Below are 23,391 nucleotides of genomic sequence, written 5' to 3' on the forward strand. Positions count from 1 at the left end.
TTTTAACTGGAGATTAGTTAATCCTTTACCTGTATACTAAGAATCATAGGATAATGAAATTGTTTGGGCTGGAAGGGACCTTAAATTCCACCCAGTGCCACCCCTGCCACGGCAGGGACACCTCCCACTGTCCCAGGTGCTCCCAGCCCCAGGGTCCAGCCTGGCCTTGGGCACTGCCAGGGATCCAGGGGCAGCCCCAGCTGTGCCAGGGCCTGCCCACCCTGCCAGGGAACAATTCCTGACTGCCAATGTCCCATCCAGCCCTGCCCTGTGGCAGTGGGAGCCATTCCCTGTGTGCTGTCCCTGCAGCCCTTGGCAATTGTCTCTCTCCATCTTTGCTGCAGCCCCTTCAGGCCCTGCAAGGCCACGCTGAGCTCAGCCCAAAGCTTCTCCTGCCCGGCTGAGCAATGGCAGCCGTGCCAGCCTTTCCTGCCAGCAGAGCTGCTGCATCCCTCTGCTCATCCTGGAGCCTCCTCTGGCCTGGCTGCAGCAGCTCCAGCTCCTCCCTGGGCTGGGACCCCTGAGAGCTGGAGGCATGTTGGTGTCCCTCTGAGACATGCATATTTTTGACCTAAAAAAAAGTAATAAAAAAAAAAAAATTAAAATATTCAAGAACACCATTGTAAACATGAAATTTTAATTTCTGCTCAGGAAAATGGCACAATTTTTCTTTCCTGTTGTGGAAGGACATCTGTGCAGCACAATCTGTCCCACTGTTCAGGTACAGTACAGAGATTTTCAGCTACAGGGGGATCACAGGTCACTTTAAGCCATCAGTACTTTTCAACACCTTACCTGTTCTTGTTTCTAGCTGTTCTTATGCTCTACATTTCAGGACATCCAAGGGTGTCTTACAGCACAGATAAAATGATGTGTGCTCCTGCCATCCCCATCTACATTACAGGGGGATTCACATTTCTCACAGATTTGTGTTGTTGCTTAAATTCCTCCCAAAAGCCTCGTGGGGACTGAAGTCTTCACCACCTCCTTCCACGTCTCTTCCACGTGGTCCTGCTGCCAAGTTTCTACAGTTTAAGAGACTAAATATGCTGAATTTTAGGACTTCAGGTAGGCACTTGGTGGAGTATTTTGTTGGTTGGGATTTCTCAAGCTACAGTGAAAGGTTTCCTGCTTGTGCTTTTAACTTTGAAGTGGGCTGTATACCAGGAAATACAGAATTTTATTAATGGGGGCATAAACTTAATGAAAAATCCAATGCTGGATACACAGATACAATGGTAAATACACACACACACTAGAGCTGAGATAAAGAAAAAGACCCACCCCCCAAAAAAGGAGTCAGCTGAAGATTTCCTTGTGAAGTTGTGTGGTAAAGTGATACTAACTTTTAGAAATAGAAAAAATAGGTGAAATGATTTGGTTTCTAAAAAGTTTTTAAACTCTTCTCACTCATTAATCTCTTTCCAGAGAGATCCTTAAGGCAAATAGTGTTGTTTCAAATTAACATTTCTCAGAATTTTGAGTGACAAAACCCCAGGGATTTATACTGGAAACAGGTAGGTCTTTGCTGCAGTGCTTTGTCATCAGCATCAGCTCTTCCACTTACAATATATGGAATATCCCCACACAGGATTTTCAAATACCAGCTCCCTTAACTTTGTGCCATCTGCAGAGTTTTGAGTTAACATTATTCCCACAGAATGGCTATAAGTGAATCATCAAAAAAGCTAAAAGCCATAGAAACCGATCCCAAATTCCCGTAAGTTTTTTGTAATTTTCAGTGTGGTAAACTTGCTCATGTTATTCACTATGTCTGTGGAAAAACAGTTTCCTAGCTAATTTTTTTTTCCTCCAGATGTGTCTCAGATACCTGTTATACAAATATAACTTTTTCTGTAGACAGCATGTGCTGCTAAGCAAAAACATTAACCTGTTTCGGCCAGTGAAAAGGAACAAGTCTTAATTTACACAGAAATACCCCAAGGAAGTTAGGAGCTGGTCAAGCTTGCAGTTACAACCTTCCTTATTTTGACATCCAGGCACCGTTTCCTGATGTGGGCTTTGAAGCCCTGTTTTAGTACATTACAAGCATGGAAAACCTGCTTTAAATTAACTTCTAGGCTGGAGTCTACTGAGTGGAAATAGAAAATGAACAAAAGAAATCTTGTTGGGTGTTTTGGTTTTGATTTTGTTTAAGTTTGGTTTTTTGTTTTTTTTTTTTCCCCTTTTTTTCCAGGTGCTTCCAAAATAATGTGTTTCCCTACAGGCTAGAAATAAAAAGCATCTTATTAAATCACATCATAAATGACCCATGTAGCACAGTTTATTTTACATTACCTAGGTAAGGAGGCACTGAGCCAAATAAATCAAAGTGAACAAGGCAATAATTGTTCCTCCTTTTTTATCACCTGAAATATGGAAGCAATGAACAAATGTGATTAAATGAGAACGCTGCATTAGTAATAGGCTTTTCATTTATTGTTTTTTACAGAAATCATGTTCACTGTGGATATGGAAGCCCTTTCCTCTGTATTATCAAGCTGACATTTTGTATATTTGAAAAGGATAATGTACTTGTAAAATAAGAACAAGCACACAATGTAGGTGGCTTTCTTTAGAGAGATTTTATGAGCTGGATTTGTTTTGGATTTTATTCCATGAAAAATGATACATTCAGGAAGAGGTCAAGACATCTCTTTAGTGCTTGCATTAAAAATTCTATGATTTTCTGGAGACTAAAGGCCAATGTAGAGTCTTTCTTTCATGTGCCAGCTCATTTTATTGAAATAAATGGAATTACTAAATGGAGGTTATGTGGTGAATCAGTTTCTTAACTGACCTGTGTACTTTGCCCATTACTTTTCAGAAGGATTAAGATTTCACAGAGTAGTAAATTAGATTTAATCATTACAGCTTAAGTAAATGAAATAGCAATAAGGCCAAGTGTAGAAAAATGGACTTAATTATGACTAAAAATACAAACCAAAGATGAATATATCTTTATGACCAAGATCACCCGAACACTTGGCAGGTCTGAAACACAATTAGGTTTTTAAGGGTGCATCTGAAAGGCTGTTTAAGGCAATATTCCAGCCTGGTCCTTGCTGGCTCAGACCAAGGGCTCTCTCAGTGCTGTCTCTGAGGTCAGCCAGCAGCAGACACAAGAACACAAGAAATAGGAAACAACAGAATTTCGGAGAGGTACTAAATGCAGCATTACATACAGGTGCTTTTTTAGGACACCTCCCCTTTCTTTCTGCTTCACAGCCCAGAGTTCACATTGCCTGTGGACCCTCCTGCTGGTTCCACACTGACGTGCCTGTGCTCTTTGAATTTGTCTGATCCTTCCCTAACTCCTTCACTCATCTTGCAGCAATGTGTTCCGCAGTGGGATTATGCAATCTGCAAAATGGTTATTTCCTTCTGTTTGTTTTGGGTGCCCCTGACCCATGATGGGAAATGCTGTTTGATTCTTGCTTAGCAGGAGGTTGCTGGCAGTATCAGAGCTGAGATTTTTGGTTAGGCGCTGAATTCAGATTCTGAGCTTTTGGGTCATCCAGATTTTGGGAGAGAAGGTCAGAGGCTGTTCCACAGCAACACTGCTGTTCTCAGATGCACCCCAAAGCCATGGACTAAATAACTCAGTGAGCATTTTTTTGTGGGCATTTTAGAGACATTTTGAGGGCATTTTATAAAAGTGGTCCATAGACTAAGGGAACAAGGTCTCTGTGCCACATCAAAGGATGGAAAGAGGGGTGGTGGTTAATGAGGGTGCATTGGAGAGTGTGTGGCCTGGGCACGGAAGAGGAGGGGAGAATGGATTGCTTTTGGCTCGGGCAAGGTGAATTTTGTTCACAGCAGCTGGTGTGGGGCTGTGGCTTGCATCTGTGGTGGAGTGTTGACAACACAGGGATGTTTTTGTTCTTGCTGATTTTGCACAAAGACATTCCTCCTCCTCCTCCCTCCACCCCACCAGGGCGCAGGCTGGGAGTGCACAAGGATTTGGGAGAGGGCACAGCCAGGACAGGTGACCCCAAGTGACTCAAGGGACGTCCAAGATGTGCAGCATCATGCTCTGCATGTAGAGCTGCGGGGACAAGGAGGAGGTGGGGGACATTTGGAGTGCTGGTGTTTGTTACCCAAAGTCACCACGACATGTGACAGAGCCCTGCTGTCCCAGGATGGCTGGACACCTGCCTGCCTGTGGGAAATGAGGAATGGATTCTTTGTTTTGCTCTGTTGTGTGCATGGCTTTTCCTTTACATGTTAAACTGTCTTTATCTCATCCTATGGGTTTTATCACTTTTGCCCTCCCAATTCTTTCCATGATCCCATCAGGGCAGGGTGGACAAGAGTGGGGGTGACTTTCTGGCTGGTATTAAACCATGTCTCACATAAATCATGACAGCTGATCATGATGCACTCCCTCACAGTGATGCCATATTATGCCTCAGGAGTGAATTCTGCTTGATGTCTTTACATGACATATCTTTGTAAGTCAAAAGGGTCAGGCCACCTCAAACTCTGGAAATAGGCTGTGGGAGAGCCTAGTAACAATCCAGTGTAAAGCCTGGTTACTCATACAGCCAAAATCCAATCTTATTTTCCCACAGGAGCCCTTTAGGATTGATCTGGATGCACAAGCCCACTTGTCCTTGCTCAGGGGAGCAGTGATCAGCCTTTGCAGAGAGGGCTGTAATCCCCATTTTCCATTACTGGCAGGCATGAAACAAACTGACACTTCATAAAGCATTTTGTAATCCTGTTGGGATGAAAAAAACCCAGCAGCATAATCCTCACTTGGCCTTGTGACTCTCTTGTGTACAAAAAATAAAGGAAAGGAAGAACAGTCCATATCTTTTCTCCTCTTTTGTTTAATGTCTTACATAATTTGGACATACCAAGCAACTCAAATTCACCTTTCCCTAAAGCACAAACCTTCTAAGAGTATTGTTTTCTCACCCCACATTACCTCCATGGATTATAAATAAATTCCTAGAGCCAGCTCACAGAACTGGCTCAGAAGTCAAATACTTGGGAGAAGAACAGAGGGAAGAGTTGGGCCAGCTCCCACCAGCTGTCCAGTGATGTGATCAACACATTTGTGCATCTGTGCTAGCTCTGACCTGCCAGCCAGTCTGGGAAATACATTGCTTATTTGGATCTCCCACACAATGGTGTCCTGCAGGATTAGATCTCTCAGTTTAAAGAGGAACAGAACCAACTCATCAGCACCAATAATTAACACTTTTGTCAGGGTTTTTAGGGCCAAATGACACTGAATGCACTGCACTCTTAGGTTACAACAGCCATCAAGCAAAAAAATTGTAAAAAAGATAATGTGTTGAAGGAGTCACGAACCTCTATGCCACACTGTGTCCATATTCACCCCAAATTATCTCCCTCTCACTGACATCAGCAAATCTTTTGAGCACAGGCCAACAGGGGAATAATGGAAGTCACTGAGAGTGGTTCCAAGAGATCAGTTTTCAGCTAAACAGGTCTGTGCAAAATGAGACATCCCTGGGCTGTCCTGACAGCCTTTTGGTGCAGCCAGCAGGGAGAACAAGCAGGACTTGCCATGAGTTATTTGTGAGGACATTCAGGGCTGGATCCAGAAGCCTGATGCAGGAAGCCTGAGCAGGGTCAGAGGGGTGTCCAGCCCTTCTTGGCAGACAGGCACCACCTGTGTCCTGGTGATGGCTCCAATCTGCACTGGAGCCGTGTGAGGGTTTTGTTTATTGCCACTGAAGATGGCAGAGGAGTGAATGCTGCCTTTGTGTGCTGTTTGTTGTCTTAAACGGGTGGATTTCAAGGCCGTCCTTCTGGCTTGCTCTGCTTTATTGTGGTGGGCTGGGGCTGGGGGCTGTGAGTGAAAATGGTTTCATGTCACAGTTGGTTGTGATTGAGAGGGTGAGAGCGCATCCAAAAGCAACATTAAACAGATTGTGCTAAATGCGATGTGCCATCTTAATCAAATACGTCGTTTGAAGGGTAACCAAACACGGCCACAGCTTTACTGTCACTACATGGTCATTTCCTGGGAGCCAATAAATTACACACTGCTTGTTAAAACTGGGAGTGACCTTTTCAAGGCTGAGTAGAGCACTAAGTGTATTAAACGAGCCATGTTTCCTTATCTGGCATGACAGATGTTTGATTTTGTTGACATTTTCAGGAATGCACAAACAATTACGACTTCAATTGTTTATTCATCAGAGAATGCAAAGTTACCTGATGGTGCTTATATACTGGAGGGTATTGCTCAATAAATCTCGCTGGGGTTGTTGGTGCCACCTAAGTTTATCAGCATTTAAAAAGACATAAGCAGTGATTTTTTTTTTTTTTTCTCCCTTCGTGGAAAGGTCATTCCTTTCTGATGGGTGATGTTTTAGGCACAAGCAGTATCTCATGGAAGAGTGAGACATTTAACAAATTACTTCCAGGCACTACAGAGAAATAAAGCATTGGCACAAAACTGCATGAAAAGGCATCTAATTTGGGCACTCCTGAATTTTACAAGGCTCACCAAACCAAGGCGTATCCTGCTCCCTTGGGTGCTCTCTGAATGGATGGGGAGTAGCTGATGGATGTCTGACTGGGAATTCTTTCCCTTTACTTGGTGACAGTCCAGAATTTCTAATTTTTTGGCAAATGTTTGAGCAAGCATTTCAATTTTCTTCCACTATAATACCAATTATAGCAACAGAGCACTGTGAAAACACTGCCTTGTTGAGAAAATGAGGTAAGGGAATGATTATAGTCCTTTGGACATTTGTGTGAGACCACTTGAACTGAGCAAATAAATGAAGAATTAGACAATATTTATTCAGACATTGCAGCACTATATAAATAATAATTCTGTGCAAAGACTGAAATTTTAGGAATTAGGTTTTATGGCTGAGAAGTACAGAATAAAAGGAAATGTAAAGGCAAAGTTTTAGAAATCATTTTAATTTCTTCATTGTGTGCATATTCACTCCCAGGCAACAAATATTATTGTCCAGTGGAACAGAGAGGAAATCCAAGCATTTATATAATTATTAATTTTTATCTGTACACCATCATACATATACATAAAAAATGGATGTAAACCACTAACTAGTAAAAGATGCATCCCATAAAGCTAAATGACATGGTGGGACAAAAGGCTGACATTTTTTCACACAGTTTTGGGTTTTTTACCATATCTACATAAGTTTTACAGTTCATTTGATATTCAAAAGAATTTCTTAATTGGATAGACTTTGACTATATCCAACTGCTATTTTATAGCTTCCCTCTCAAAACAAACCCCACAGAATCTTTTGCTAGAACTTCTCAATTTTTTTTAAATACATATCTGTGTTCTAAGTAATGCAAATATATTTACAAGGTCTGTAAAGACTCAGTAAGAAAAACCTGAACTTCTGTTGTAAATGTCTGCTTTGTGTCACATCAGCAGTACCATCTTTCCTGCCATAAAACCACATTTGTTTTACAACCCTTACAGTACCATAGAGCTTTGGCTCTTTTTGGGGTTTTGAATGCTTTCTAAACGTACAATCTTTTTATGATAAAAAAGAAACTGACTGTGAGAGAAAACATGCAGAAAATTAAGAAGGAGAGGGAGGGAGTAGTGAATTTTTGATAACCTGCAAGACTAACAGAGATATCATGAGGCCAGATGGTGCATTACCTTCTGAATTACTTTTGCATTTTACTAAAAAAATGGAAAATTTTAAAGTATTAGCAGATGAATGGGATTGTCAAATAGGTATTTAATGAATTTAAATTAGTTTAATTGGATTAATAGGTATCAGCACTGATAGAACCAGTGTTGAAGATTCATAGGGGCATTAACAGCTAGAAATTGAGGAACTGTAGTTTTACAGAGTGGCTAGTGACATAATGCAGATTTTTGAGAAGGACAGTGTTTGGGATGAAGAATAAATAACAACATATCTTTTTTTAGTGTATGGGCTGGTTTCTTTTCTAAATTAGTTTAAAAACTTCTACGTTTTGGGAGTATGACTTCCCAAAATCTGCCACTGATCTGGTTTTCACATAATGGGTTGGAAGACATTTCCTAAAAAATTGTTCTGTCTGAATAATTTGAGATTGCATACTCAGAACTGCATGCCTGGGGTCATAAATGCTGCAGAAAATATGAGCCAGAATAAGGAGATCCATGGCCAATGCTTTTTTTAAAAGCCCTTCTGCAATTATAGAAGGCTTAATTCAGAAGCAGGTAACTTAGCATTTGAAGTGTAGATGGGAATCCTGATTTCTGTTTCTTCAGGAAAATTAAACAACATCTTTTTTTTTTTTTTTTTTTTTTTTTTTGGCATGCAGCTACCAAAACCTTTTCTTCCTCTCCTGTGTGTGTTTGGAGTTTAAAACCTTGAACCTGTTCTCTGACCCCACCTGGCACAACTCAACCAGTAAGGAGAAATACCTGGGAGAATTTAGGTCCCAGTTTTATTCCGTTGTTTTATGCACCTGGAAGCTGGAAGGTGGCCAAACACCCTTTGGTGGGCAGTTTTCCTTAACTGTGATTTGTTGCAGATGTGAGACATTTTAACCTTCACTTAGTACCTCTCATCCAGCAGCACCCTCCACTATTTCATCTTCAGTGAGATAGTTTGAACACTTGATTCTTTTTCCTCTTTTGTCAATAGACTTACCTTGAATTGTCTTCTGTTTCTGTTTGGTCACTAATTTTTCAAAGGTCATTGATTCCTAAGGGAGAACAAAGGTTTCATTTAGCAGTATCACACAAAAATTGCTAGGGGCTTTTAATAAACAACGGTTTTCAGTCCCTGATTACATATTGTGTTCTTCCTCTCCTGCAATTTCAGAGAACATCTTTTAAAGCATGTCTCTGGAAATAATGGCATTTTCAAAAGCAGAACCTGTGGTTATTTCCTCTCCTGCATGACCTGATTTAAAGGGTGCTCACATGGCTGCTGGAGTGGTATCTAAATTTAGCTGGAGAAAGAAAAGGTGTGTGGTCACCTTCCATCCAGGTGAGCTGTTGTGCAGAACAGGAGAGGCCCAGGCTCAGTTTCAGGTGATCTGTGGTGGCTTCCCATAATCCATACAGCTTGAGCTGCTCTGGTGAGGGTGTACTCTCAGTGCCACCCACTGAGCTATTCCACTTTTCAGGGATTGTTTATGGCACAGGAGGGTTGGTTGTGGAATTTTACTAGGAGAGAATTGTGGGAAATAGATTTGTAGAAAATTCTCAAAACTTGACAGAAGGTTCAAATAGCGTGCACCTGTACGTAAACTTTGAGATAAGAAATGCTGACTTAGAAATGCCATGGAACAGGACAGACGTTGTTGAGAGAGAAATGGAAATAGAAACAAGTTTCAAAGGACGGCCTTGCAGAAAAGACTAGATACTTTGGAGAAACAGAACTATGAAAGATGCATTGTAGTGGGACCCACGAGGAGTAATTTTAGATTATTGGCTTTAAAGCATTTGCAGTTTAGTGTAGCAAAAGCTGATAGGCCAAGAAAGGCTTATAGAGTATTGTAATTAAGAAATAGTTGACTTATAATTGTAATAGCGTGAATTATAACATCTGTATTGTCTTAACCTTCACATGAGACTGAAAATAAAAGTTTTTAAAATATGTCTCAGTTACCCCATCTCTAAGACTAGAAAGAACATAATCCAACAAGAATGAGCCTGAGTTAGTGTTCTAGTAAATAAAAAATAATAATTACATACAATTGTTTTTAAACATGCTTTTTGAGCAAGTGCTGGAAGTCCAGTCTTCTTTCATGTGAAATTAGGCTGACTATCAATTTTATGGGCTCTCTGTAAGGAAGAGTTATGGCATCAAATACCCCATAAAAACATGGGGGTCTGAGCCCTGTCATTGTGTTTGGTCCTGTCCTGGTGCTGATGCTCTGCTTGGCTCTCTGGGCTTTGCCTTTCCCAGTCTTGGGGTTGCCTATAGAGGAGGAAAAATAACTTGAATAAACTTAAACTTAGACTCATCTAAAGTCTTACTCGCTTATGTTTTGCTGACCTACTTAGGATTAGAGTAGCTGGCAAATTGTTTTACATAGTTTGATTTCAGAGGTAAATTCCAATTGAGCCGCTGCTGTGTTGCTTTAACTTCAAAGCAGCGTCAAACAGAGAATTAAATAAAATTTAGGTAACTTTGAAGTCTCACCTTCAGCTACTTCAGTTGTACTGCAGGTAGGCTGTCAGGTGCCCACACGCTGCTTTTGGATTATGTAGTGGGCAGAGGAACTTTAGCTGTGACTAAGAATTTAAATTATGCAGGTATTCCCAGAATACCTTCCCCATTTGCGCTGCCACTCCAGAATATCAAGATAAAGGACTTTTTTTAGGGGTTGCCAGCTTTCCTCCTGACCTCTCCAAAAAAACTCCATCCCTTCCACACCCAGCTTCATAAAGGCAGCACTAAAATACTCCCAAATGAGCTACAGAGAGGTACTTACAGCTCCTGGCAGAGGGTTGAGACAACGGTGAGTTAACAACAGAGCTCCTGCTCTTTGGATGAAAACAATTCTCTGCAGAATTGGATTCAGAGGACAGCACCACAGAGGACAGGAGAAACAAACAGCAAAGAGAAGTGAGAGCATGGTTTTGGAGCACAGGGAGGTGCACGTTTCCAGAGAGGTTTCCAATTAGCTGTTCCTCAAATCTGCTCCGGGCTGCCGGAAAACAAGGTCTTGGAAAGATGGGTCCTCTTTAGGGAGGCACATCTTCTCCAGTTTTCACTTTCAATTACCTGGATGGCTCACGGAAGCAAGCAAAAAGGATTTCTCACTCAGAGTGATGACCTGTGTATTTATGTTTTTTCCTCTAACAGCCCATTCTGTCACTGTTTCAGGCAATAGCTTTGGTTTACAGCAAAGCCCCATTTAGCCAAATATCTAATTTGGCTAGCAGCTTTTTCCTCCCTTGAGGGAGAGATCTTGTCTTTACAAGAACTACATTTAGTCCAGCATTATGGAGCTGGTTTTTTTTGGTTTTTTTTTTTTTTTTTTTCCTGCTAAACAGTCTGAAGAACTCTTGAGTGTCATGAATTTTAATAGCGCAACCAAAATTTTATATAAAAGAAACAAAACCTCAGACTCTTCCCTCCCATCTCCCTCCTTCCATCACTTGTCAGAATTTTTATATACATTTATACACATTTTCACATACATGATTTTTGCACTTTTTTTTTTTTTTTTTCACCAGCAAGGTACATTTCCAAATTTTGTTGCTGGCTGTGGCTTAGTCAGGTTCTCAGCAACACTATTTATACAGCGACATTTTTCAAAGAGCTGCATGCTCTACATAGCTAATGGAAAAAGGTGGCGCGACCACAGGAAAGAACTTAATGTTATTCATGGAATACCAAAGGAGAAAATGGAACAGTGGATCACATTAATTCCGGCAAATACTATTATTTTAAACTCATTTAAATTCAAGTCAAACTTATTGAGCATATCATCCCAGAGAGCAACTAACATTTATCTTCCCTGTGCAAGCAGAGCAAACAGGAGCCGGGCAGGAGCTCGCTGTTGGCAGAAGGGGATGCCTCTGGAAAACCCATGGAGAGGGCAGGGGGCAGAGCCCACATTTATGTTTTAATTGAAACAATGATTAAGTGCACCACAGAGGGACTCACAGTCACTGTCTTTCTGTCTCAACCTGCCATAAGGCACTCTGTGCTACTGCAAAGTGGTTTTTCAGTAACATATGTCCTAAACTTGCACCATTCCTCCTAATTTATCAACTTAATTTTTTGGTAATAATTGAAGATGTAATTATGACACTTTTACCAATAAATTACCGTGTTATTGTGCTCCTCTGATACACATTCCAACTTCCAATTAAGGAACCCAGAGATTGTTTTGCCCTATTTCTATCCTAATTTGTATTTTCACACATTAAAATATCGATTACAAAAAGGTTCTCATAGCTGTTTGATGTAGTCCACTGAGGTGGGAAGAGGCAGGAATATTTTTATAGCTCTGGATATTGTGTCCCAGCTCTGATATCCCCTATTGGGTGTATTGTTTGACCTTTATATAACTTTTATTTTTTTGATCATGAAATTTAGAACAACCACTTTCTTTTTCATGGAGGCAGAATTTTTTTTTTTCTTTCCTTCACTTTTTTCTACTAAAAAATTCTATTTAATTAAAAAAAAAAAAAAAACCCAAACCACTGATGTTACTGCACTGAAAAATCAAAGTATGAATTCAACCAAAGTATGAATTGTGATGGATAAATGATCTTTAAAGGACAAAAATAGTTTCAGTGTGCTAGCCCATACAATACTAAGTTCTACTTTCATATTTTCATCCTCCAGCCCTAATTGTTTATAAACCTCTAAACTGTTCCATGTTCAGACATAAATAAAAATTTCAGGCTAGAAAGAAACAAGAAAAGAGTGTCTGAGAACTTATATTAGAAAACATTTTGAATTTTCCCCCTACTATTTAATTAGCAGTAAAAAAATCTTAAAGCAATTTTCGTAAGTAACTCACACTCTTAATTACTGTACAGGGCAACATCTCTGTAAAGGGGTCACAATTTAAAGGAAAAAAAAACTTAGTCCAGGTTTCTGTTCCACTTAGATCAATTATGCAAGGGTTGCCCACAATAATTGAGATGTGGGGCTCATCCAAGCCAGTATCTTATCTTCAACATGGATTAATACCAGATGCTTCAAAGCACAACTGAACAGGAATTGAAATTTCTGTTCTTTGGGGGAAAAAAAATGAAATTCCCATTGGTTTCTGAAGAGTGGATATGAAAAGCATGCACTGTCTAATTGCTGAGCAGAAATGCTAGAATAATTTGATTTGAAAAATAATGTATTCATTTTCACCAAATCAAAATACCTCATTCAATGTAACTGAACCCAAGCCCTTCCAGACTTGTCCCTCTGGAATAAGGAGTGTTCCAGAGTAAGAAAAAAAGATCCACAAACTGAAAACATCCAAAATATTAAAGCATAAGGACATCTAATTCACATCTGCTCAGATTTAATTCAGGAACTGCTTGAAGACTATACCTAACACAATTAAAATGGTAAGTTTGTGGAAACAACACAGAGAGGTTTTGAGTTTGTGCCAAGATAGAAAACATGAAGGTGAAGATTATAACAGGGAAGTTAGAAAAAAATCAGGGCTAATTAATGATTTTCCTTAAAATTGGCGTCTGGCAAGCAAAAAATTACAATAATTCACACAGATGTGTTATTTCCCAGAGGTCCTTTAACCACTGCCTTGTTTCCTTCATACAATTTTAATGACAGAGGAGCACCGCTTACATATTGCTTTTTGCCTATTCTCAACTGATTTATCTTCTACCAAGTCAAGGTGCCTTAAAGGGAACCCAAAAGGCTATTTTAAAATAAATATTTCATTGGATACAGAGACTATCACATATCTGAGTGTGATAGAACACACTGTTTTTGCACAACTCAATTCTGCAGCTCGTGGGTTTTAATGCATCTGATTCATCCCTCTAAATACCATTAAATATCAGTTCATTCATATATATTTATAGTGACACTTCTTTCTCCAGAATCACTCAGGGTGATTTCCGTGCTAGTATCTGTGGTGGGAATGTGTTTAGAGAAGTCATTGCAAAATGAGAAAATGAGGTGAGAAAAAAAAAAAAAAATCTGAGTTTCTCTGGCTCATCTCTTCAGCAGTCAGTAAAGAAACAGTGGTCTAGGAGAACTTAAAACAATAAAACATAGAATGGGTAAACTACAAAAGATTAAAGACCAAGGTAAATTTGGGGAGTAAATGAAAAACATGGACAGTTAAATGAATAAACAAATCAATAAATAAGTATGGTTGAGGAAGTGTTGGCTGAATGCAGTGATCTTCTCATAAAAGAAAAAAAATGTAACCTGGAGTTGGGCCTCCATGAAATTAAAACAGTCAAACACCTGGTATTAATGACAGAAGCCACATCTCTCTCAATGACAACCTGCATCTTCCAGCCCAGCAACCAGACTTTGCTTTATTGAGCAGTGATGAAATCACAGAAAATCTAGAAGTCAAAAATGCCTTTGGGTAGAATGCAGACTGCCCCAATTTGCATTAACAGAGAGAGCAGCACAGACCTATTAACGCATTTCTGCTGCAGAAGTGAAAACTTCTGAAATCCTAAGGGAACCAATTACTTAAATCAGGCAGGGGACTTAAGGATTTGGTAATTGTTGGGGCTCAAGAACTGCTAAAAACTGCCAGAGCACCTCATGTAGGGGAACAACCCTGTTCTAAAGGGACTAATTACAGCATTGGCAGCATGCAGGACTAACAGAGTTTGCCATGAGTGGAGAACACAAGTCCTCATTTTCTAACTCATAGTGTGCAGGTGTTTTATCAAAAATACAAACCAAAATTTACCTATACTCAAGGAACCTTGAATTAACTGACTGTATTAACGAAGGCTACATAACTGTGCCATATTTTCTTTGTAAATGAAAGTAACAGCACACCACAAACACAGGTTTATCAAACAGTTTAAAACTAGCGTGATGTGTTTAGACAGCCCTCACACGAAACAGGGCTAATGCTGTTTCATTTTTGCATTACTTGTACAGGCACACAAAAACTGGGATTATACGGGGAGTGACAGCACAGAGGACATTCAGCTCCTCCATCCCCTCAGAACCCAGCCATGGAAATCATGTAAAACAGCAGCAGAGGAGAGATTACAGGTACTATGCTCCACACCAGTGATTCGTTTACCCAAACTGGTGTCAGGTTTGGAAACAGTCAGGATTTAGAGGCATTTTATAACCAGGAGCCCCCAGGACCTTTCTGTTCCTGTATGACTATGATCCATCAGGGTAACAACACTGTGAAAAGAGATGATTACAGTTTTAGAACACTTCACAAAAGGAGAAAGTATCTAACATTTTGTCCAAAAATAATTGCTTTAAGCACTCATGCTCAGAAATATCTTTGAAAGCTACAGAGAAGTAGTGGCATTCAGAAAGGAGACCTTGTTTTAAGCACAGTGAAGGAACTGGTTTGCCCCTCCCACAGGGTGAACCTTCAGAGGTGATGTGTGCTCTTTCCAAACGCATCAGGTGATTGAAATGGATTTGTAGAGAATTTCTCAAGTTTGACAGAAGGTTCATATAGTATGTACTGTATATAAAGTTTAAGATAAGAAATGTTGACTTAGAAATGTTATAGATTAAGATACTGCTGAGAGAGAAATAGAGCTAGAAGTAAGTTTTAAAAGATGGCTTTATAAATAAAACTAGATATTTTAGAGAAATAGAATTATGAAATCTGACAATCAGGGACTCTAGAGTAAGGGGGAACAGTCATCAGCACTTCAGACTCACCCCTGAAGACAGAAATGTGGTACCTAGGAGCTGTTCTGCTATGAGCAGCGTGTTACCACTCTTCTGTTGAGGGAGTTTGATGAGAAACTGGCATCCACACAGATTAGAATGGCAAGAAAAGAATTCAAAGTTTGATGGAACTGTTCAGTTCAAACCACATTAAATTCACTGTGCTGCAGCAGGAAGGTGTTTGACTGGGGGGAAGAAGCAAATCAGAAAAGTTCACAACTAAAAAGTACCAACAGAAAGCCATCAGTTCCTTCCAAACACCTGGAAATCTGCAGCAGGATCAATTTTGGTAACTACAGAATATTGCAAATACTTTTTTTCTGGTCAGAGTTGTGCCCATGTCAACCTCCTGAGCCTGAAGCCTCATGAAACCTTTAGGGCAATGGCCAAGCTCCTGCTCAGAGCTGATGCCACAGAGAACCTGGGAACAGCAGCTCTTTAGAATGCTGAGCCTGGAAGAAAAGCCACAGGAAATCCTCACTGAAGTTAAAAATTCTTCAGCATGGATTATGATGACAGGACACCCACTGCTATGAACTGTCCCAGGTCATTATTCTGAGCAGTAAAAAAAGTTCAGCCCAATCCCTGTTCTGAAACTTTATTTTCCCCACCCTCTGAGCTTATACATTATGACAATTAAGTGTTTAATTTAATGGCAATGCACTGCAATTAGAAGGGGTTCTCAGTACACCAGCTGCCAAAAGCACTTCAGGAGTTTCACAAAACACACAGCCCAAGGCCTTGGGGTTTAAGATTTTATTTAGAGACATCCAGCACAGGTTGCAGCTATCATATCCCCATTGAACGATGCTGTGCAGAAGACTTCAACTCTGCAAGAAAAAGAAATTAAAGGAATTTAAAAACCCTGTCATAAACATATCTTTTCATTAGAACTTTTGATTTATTTGAGGACTTTGCTTCATCCACTGTCTGGTTTTGCATCAGAGGCCTTGACTTGCATGAAACCACACAGTTCTAAATGCTCAACTTGAATACAAACCTGCTGATTTTGGTTTTCCCCTCAGTCAAGGGTGGAATAAACATCAAACTGGCAAAGGAACTACATAATTTGTTCCAATTATGAGATTCCAATGAAGACTGTTATTTCCTTTCAGTAACTATCTGGATCACTGAAGCTCCTGAAAAATGTTTAGTTTCTCAGATTACAGACAACACCAGGTACTTCCAAAGTGGGATCACCTTAAGACAAAATGAAGTGGGCTTTCAACTGGAACTGGCATGGTAGCACAGTCTGAGGCTTTCTTTGGAAGGATCACCAGCAAGCACCAATTAATTTCTTTTAATGACTTTTACCTTAATTGGACAGTAACCTGTGAATGATGTAGATGGTGAGATTGTTTTGATACAGGCTCAAGAAAACTTAGTTTTTCCCCTGAGCTTTTTCTGGCACATCAGAAAGCGTTTACAGCATCACAGTTTCTCATCCTGTTCTGTCACATCACACGTGCCAGTGACTCCCACACCAGCTGCAGCTTTCTACCTCCTCGGGGGAGGAAGCAGACATGGTTTTGGTCACAGCCAGGAGCTGCACGAAGAGAGGAGTGGCCTCTGGGGAGGCAAAGGTCACAAACCACCGAGTGCTGCAGCCCTGTGACACAAACTTCCACTGTTTCAGCTATTACTATGCAACTGCAGACCACTACACTTCAGCACCTGGGCTGCAAAAGGCTGAGAACTCCAAAACTCTGACCAGGTCAGGCGCCTTGAATTCCACTGCGCTACGAAATCCAACAAAAGCAGTTACCCAGCTAGTGCAGCTGCAGCCTGTCCTCTTCATTTCTTCAGGAGCTGGTGTCTGACTATAAAGAAAGGGGCACCAAATCCACTCCCAAAGAACACACACATCATCGCGAGCAGCCGCCACTTGTTGTCCACAGAGAAGGGGAGGTTCTAGAAGGAAGAAAAAAATAAGCGAATTTTGCCTTTGCAGTCAAAGCACTAATTAGTTTCTAACCCATTTAGAAGTGCTAAGAATCTCAGAACAAAACAAATAGGCAGTTTCAGAGCATTTTCACTATTTCTCAAGGAAAGAGACACAGTACTTAGTGTAATAAATAACCTGAATAAATAATCTGAAGGGTACCTACAGGGAAGCTGGAGATAGATTCTTCATGGAGAATTACAGTGACAAGAGAGAACAGAATTCTAACTGAAAGAGGAGAGATTTTTAGCTGGGTACTAGAAAGAAATTCTTCCCCGTGAGGGTGATGAGGCCGTGGCACAGAGCGCCCAGAGAAGCTGTGGCTGTCCCTGGATCCCTGGCAGTGTCCCAGGCCAGGCTGGACAGTGCTTGGAGCACCCTGTGATGGTGGAAGGTGTCTCTGCCCATGGCAGGGAGTGGAATAAAATGATCTTTAATGTGTCTTCCCACCCAAACACTCCGTGATTACAGCCTGCATGTGACCTCTGGAGGTCACCTCGTCCCCTCTTCTCCCCTCCGTCCAGCCTAAGGTGGGGCCAATCTGCTGCAGGTCTCATGCAGTTAAATAGAAAGTATTTGGTATATTTTCCTGAGGATATACATCTACAGCCCCCGAGTGTTCTGGTATTTCATTACCCTCACCGAAAAGAATTCCCTCTTGCCAATTACGTATGTAAAATTAAGCTTTTAGACCGAAGGCTTGAGAAAACCGGCCGGGTACATCAGAAAGCGTTTACAGTATCATTGTTACTCCCTCATACCGCAATGCTCATCATCTGTACCACCGCAGGGAAGGGCGCTGGGGACCGCCACCACACGATCTGCGCTGCTGCGGCTGTACCGGCATCACCGCGCCACCCCAAAGCCCACACAGCACAGCCAGGCACAGGGCGGCCATCAACCCCCACCCCGCCATCCCCCCCTCCCCGCGACCTTCAGCGGGCCAGGACGCTGCTGCCCACCTTCCCGGGTCCCTCCTCATAGTGGCTGCGGCGGATGGCGGACGTAGCGAAGCGGCGGACACCGGCGGACAGCATGGCAGGGACAGGAGGCAGCGGCCACTCGTCCGCCCTGCGCGACCTTCCCCAGGGTGGCGCGGCTGACGGGACGCCGGAACCGGAACCGGGAAGGAGGTGCCGCGGGCATGACGGGAGTTGTAGTTCCTCGCGGTCACGTGGGGCCAAACGGCGGCCTGCGGTTGGTCGAGCCCCGCGCGCGCTCCGCGGAGGGGACAGAGTCCCGCCGGGCCCCGCCGACATTTTGTGGCGGCTGAGGGGCGGCGGGAAATGGCGGGCGTGGGGCTCTGAGGGGGTCTGAGGGTGAACTACGTCTCTCGAGCTGCACTGCACCACTTTTATTGTACAGCTCATGGATCCGGATAAATGGACGAAAAATGCAGTAACACAGTGGTTTTATGTTGGGAAGGACCCTAAAGTTTATCCGGTTCAACGTTCCCCGCCCCCTAAGGGCTGGGACACCTCCCACTGTCCCAGGCTGCTCCCAGCCCCAGTGTTCAACGTGGCCTTGGGCACTGCCAGGGATCCAGGGGCAGCCCCAGCTGCTCTGGGCACCCTGTGCCAGGGCCTGACCACCCTGCCAGGGAAGAATTCCTAATTCCCAATATCCCACCCATCCCTGCCCTCTCGCAGTCTGCATCCATTCCCCCATGTCCTGTTTCTTTTTTTTTTTTTTTTTTTTTTTTTAATAGAGTTCCTCTCTATCTTGATGGATGGTGGTGATTTGTACATTATTTATACGGTATCACTACCTTCACTGGCTATATTGTGGCCTAGTTAAACTTTAAAGAAATTTTGGCAATGTGAAGGGAAAGAAAGACCGCCAGCACCCTTCACATTTGCCAAAGGAATAACAAAGTTACTTCCAGTATTGGTGGTCTCCATCTGTTTTCTTACATGGATTATTTTAAAGACTAACTTCTCAGGAAAAGAAGTTTGATGCTGCCACCTCAGTGTTGCGAGGAAGTAATTTTTTTTTCATAGCCTTTCTGCATGTTTATGTGCTGTAAAAGGATAGAAAACCAGGATTTTTATGCTCACCACAGTAATGTGTTAATAAAAAAAAGGTTAAAATGAGTTTGAGAATTATGTTACATTAGTTGGTGGTCCTTGACCACTAACAGCTCATATATAACCCTAGGACACATTTTGTCATGACTTGTGGATCTACTTGTGGTTTGTTTAGCTAATTGTTTTTAAATTTTTTCCCCCCTGTGTTTAGATTTTTATTTTTATTTGTCAGAGTTTGCAATACTTTTTTCCCCCTCCATTTTCTAATTCTGAGGTCTATTGAGAGATGCTTTCCTATTCTTGCTAAATTCCATTGCTGCTCAGGCAGCCAGGCCTCTTCTCCCTCCTACTCCCCCTTTCTCAGGCATTTTCTAATTGGAATTTATGGCACAACAGCGGTCTGCAATCTGCTTTATCATCTTTGTAACAAATGTTCTTGTTTTAATGTAGCTCTTCTCCTCCTGCAGTGGATTTTATAGTGTTACTGCAGAGGAGATGCTGAACGGAGGCATAAAGATTCCTGTTACACAGTTGCATTAGTTTAATCCTTGATGCTCTGCAGATGTTTTCTTTGTAGGCAGAAGCGGGGGTCTCTCGGTAAATATGATCAGAGAGTGGTAGATATCTGGAGTTGTTTTACAGCTGCAGAAATAGAGCTGAACACTCAAATCTGTTCTCCTTTAACGCATAAACCGATAAAAAGTAAGGCCCAGAAAGCCATGGGGGAGGAGTTTAGGGTAACAGACTCCCATGGCATTGACTGGAATTTTGGCAAAGGAATGAAGGATATCTTCTAAAGTGTTAGAAATACGATGTACCTTAATTATGATGAGGATAATCAGGTAGCAGGGCATATTTTTACAGCAGATGCCAAGTGCTCCACTGTATGCCTTTATAAAAAGGCAGTCTAACTCACACAGAAACTGTGGGAATTACGGAATTAATTACTGGGGGGAAATTCCCTGGCTTGTGCCATGCATGGGATCAGAATGGGTGGTTATACTGGTACCTCCCAGCTTTTAAATCTATGAATCTTTGAACTTAGGCTGCTTGTTCACACACATACATATTTTTATGTCTACCATTTTTTCTTCCTTTAAAACACCTATTACTTTTTGCCAGGTTATCTTTTTCATCTTCAATAATATTCTGCTGCTGTGAATATGACTTGGTGATGAGTTCTTTCAGGTGCTGCTTTCTGACTCACTTTTCCCCACAAAGAATGTTTCTCTTCTTGATCTAGATGCCAAAAAATACAAATAAGAAAAAAACACAGGTAGCTAAACAAAGTAATGCACAGGATCTGTCTTTCATGATTTTGATGGAAGAAATAAGCATAGAAAGCTTATTGTATGTTTTACAAAGTACACATGGCCGTACTTTGGGGGTTGAAACTGCCAATCACTGAGATACAGTGAGAGAACCAAGGTAAAAGTCATATTGGCTTTTAAAATCCTCTTTTGTGAGTAAGTAAACAGCTGGTTTTGAATTATGAAATTATGTATGGTCAAGTTCAGATGTGTGTACTTCACAAAAGCTTTTTAATAGCATAAACTCCCTAAACTGTTTTGCCAGTGTGATGGACAGAGGGCTCAGGAGACAAAACAACTGTCACTGGTGACACAAAAACATTGCTTTTCTTCGGAAATTATCCTCTGTTTCTGCTCACACAATAAATTATTTTGTCTAGCATTCAACTTAGGAACTAACCTCCCTTCAGTCGTAAGGTCAGGTATTAGCCAAAAGATAAAGCAGTTGTTAAATTCTAAGTAATAAAAGGGAAAGGGTGAGTTGAAGCTGGAGAGACGTTATATAATGGATACTAATTATATGTTTTTTAGCAAAACTTTGGGTTAAATTAACAATTTTGTTGTCTTGATTTCAGAGAGCCCACATAAGTCTCAGACAAGTGAAGCAGAGTAGTAAACAGAATTGTCCTGTGGAAGCAGTTACAGATTTGTTGCAGACATTGTTAGCAACAGGATGCCAATTGGAGGAGTCTGTTAGGAGAAAAAGCATCTTTTATTTTTCCATTATAGTTGTTAAAACAGTCAAGCTTCCAAATGTGTAAGCCTACCTTAAGGTGTGAAACTGAGTTACTTTCAAATGTAAATATGCACTGAAAGTAATTTTTTCAGGGCACAGTTCAAAGGGCACTTTCTTCCCCCAGCTGTTTTTGGACAGGATCATCTCAGAGATGTAGCTCAGGGTGTAGTGGCACAAAGGCTCAACTGGCCCAGAGAAAGGTGTGAAACAGTTGTAGCATTAAAAAGATGGAAATGGATGCATAGAATTAGTGCTTCTCTTGGCAGCAACATCAGTTTATATTGGCAGAAAGGGCTTGTCCAACTACAGCTTTACTGCAGAATGCATATATATTATTTGGTATTAGGGCATGAGAAAATTATCACACAAGAAAAATAAAACTCTTTCCCGAGCCCCAGATACTGCTAATGCCTAGTGCATTTATTAATTTTATTTCCCAGGATAATTCATGTTGATATCATAGATAAGGTGGTAGGTATTAAAATATTACTTAGGAAGATTTCAGTGTATTGTGGTATGTTATGAACAAGAGAATAAAATAATTGGAAGTTTTGTTTTGTACTATAATATCTTTATGTACAATCATTTTCCTGACAATCTACTGTTGTCATTTTGTTAGCCACCACTCCACAAATTGTTTTTAAGACTGTATAGTTAACATTTTTAATCTTTTACAGTTAACATGCTAACATAAGAGTTAACATACACAGCTCAAATTACAGCTCTCAACCTCAGTTAAAATACTATTATTTTTGCATCTGTTTTAAACCAAAAAGTGGGCCTGTGCATCTGAATTTTGCCTGTTAACTCTGGTTGTATCATTTGATTTGCCATTAGGATTGTGGGGGGAAGTAACACAGTACCTGTGTAATTCATACTATTAAGTCTTCATGAATATAAAAGTGCTGTAGGAACTTCTTTGCTGTGTCTCTGCTTATTGGTGTCATTTTTTTTTTAGTGAAAAGCACAGGTAGTATGAAAAGTTGAGCAGAAATTTATAGATTGAGTGTTACTCATGGAAGCAGCTAAGCTGGATGTGCATAGTGACAAAATAACAGTTTTGGCAATGTACCTAGATAAATTTATTTTCACGTTATGTGCAATAGTTCAAAATTTGCCCCTTCATGTTAAGTGATTCCTTATGGAAGCAGAGTTTCATTTGTATGTACTATCAGTATTTCAGCGGCTGAAATAAGTGCCTAACAATAATATTTTACCCTGTCAGAATTACTTTTTTCATTAGTCTTTAGCAGCATTAATTAAATCTCCCAAAAGACTGTTTAAAATACGTAAGGGGAGGTTGGTTACACAGAACCTATTCCAGAGGCATCACAAGGATACAGCTCTTGCACAGTGAGAAAGAGCCACTTTGCATTATTTATTTTGTCTTCTTGTCTATCTCTAAAATGGAGTATGTAAAGCTCTGTATTTTTGTCATAGACACCAAGACAGTTGGTTTGCAATTACAGCAAGCAGCGTTATAATTACTTGCATTTTGAACTATCTCATTGTAACAGCCATTGCTTGGTTGCTAAAGCTTGTGCTTGAAGGAGATCTTTTGTGTGTAGGAATATCTTAGGAGTCCTGAAAATCACCATTTGTCCTTGCAGGTGCAATATTCTATTTACATTGTTGTAAAAGCAAAAAATGCCCTTAATTTTTTCTGCCCTATTTGTGCTTATTTTTTCTATAGTTTCAAAAGGTTTTTTTTTTTTTTTTAAGTCTTCCTATTGGTTTTTCCATCCAGAGGACTGTATGTAGTTCAAAATATGCATAGGAGTAAAAAAGAGCTCTCAAAATACAGTTATTCTAATAGATATGATATATATGATTCACATACTTGCCACACATTATGTCTTTTTCCTTCTTTACAATTCTTTAGTCATGCACAAGCCTTTTTAATATATTCATGTTCCTGTATTATTTGTAAAACTTATTATTTATAAAATCTTCCACTGCTGCCTTGTTTCTAGCTGTTCACAGCTATATATATTGTCACCCTGACTGAGGTAAATTAAAGACTTGCATGTGTCTTAAAAAAAAAATTAATAATGGAGTTAAGAAA

At 40.7% G+C, this 23,391-nt stretch overlaps 1 protein-coding gene and 2 non-coding genes across 3 annotated transcripts; all 3 read right to left on the minus strand.

Annotated features, from left to right (window-relative positions):
- Nucleotides 1-16,052: 16,052 nt before the first annotated feature.
- On the minus strand, nucleotides 16,053-18,378 carry LOC128781795 (cytochrome c oxidase subunit 7C, mitochondrial). Its single transcript, XM_053931735.1, has 3 exons — nucleotides 18,216-18,378; nucleotides 17,077-17,222; nucleotides 16,053-16,141 (listed from the first exon to the last, which is right to left on the minus strand). The coding sequence occupies exons 1-2, from the start codon at nucleotides 18,288-18,290 to the stop codon at nucleotides 17,106-17,108; spliced, it is 192 nt and encodes a 63-aa protein (XP_053787710.1). The 5' UTR covers nucleotides 18,291-18,378; the 3' UTR covers nucleotides 16,053-16,141; nucleotides 17,077-17,105.
- Nucleotides 16,720-16,780, minus strand: LOC128782569 (small nucleolar RNA Z39). Its single transcript, XR_008428852.1, has one exon. It is a non-coding gene; the product is annotated as a small nucleolar RNA Z39 (small nucleolar RNA).
- LOC128782562 (small nucleolar RNA Z39) lies at nucleotides 17,972-18,035 on the minus strand. The gene has a single exon (XR_008428845.1). It is a non-coding gene; the product is annotated as a small nucleolar RNA Z39 (small nucleolar RNA).
- Nucleotides 18,379-23,391: the final 5,013 nt, after the last annotated feature.

Source organism: Vidua chalybeata, chromosome Z (assembly GCF_026979565.1).
Source record: "Vidua chalybeata isolate OUT-0048 chromosome Z, bVidCha1 merged haplotype, whole genome shotgun sequence".
Lineage (NCBI taxonomy): Eukaryota > Metazoa > Chordata > Aves > Passeriformes > Viduidae > Vidua > Vidua chalybeata.

Excerpts from the sequence above, each read along its gene's own strand:
- LOC128781795 (XM_053931735.1), bottom strand. The coding sequence starts at position 18,290 with ATGCTGTCCGCCGGTGTCCGCCGCTTCGCTACGTCCGCCATCCGCCGC. Across the intron at positions 17,223-18,215 it reads ATGAGGAGGGACCCGGGAAG|AACCTCCCCTTCTCTGTGGA; the intron begins GTGGGCAGCAGC and ends TCTTCCTTCTAG.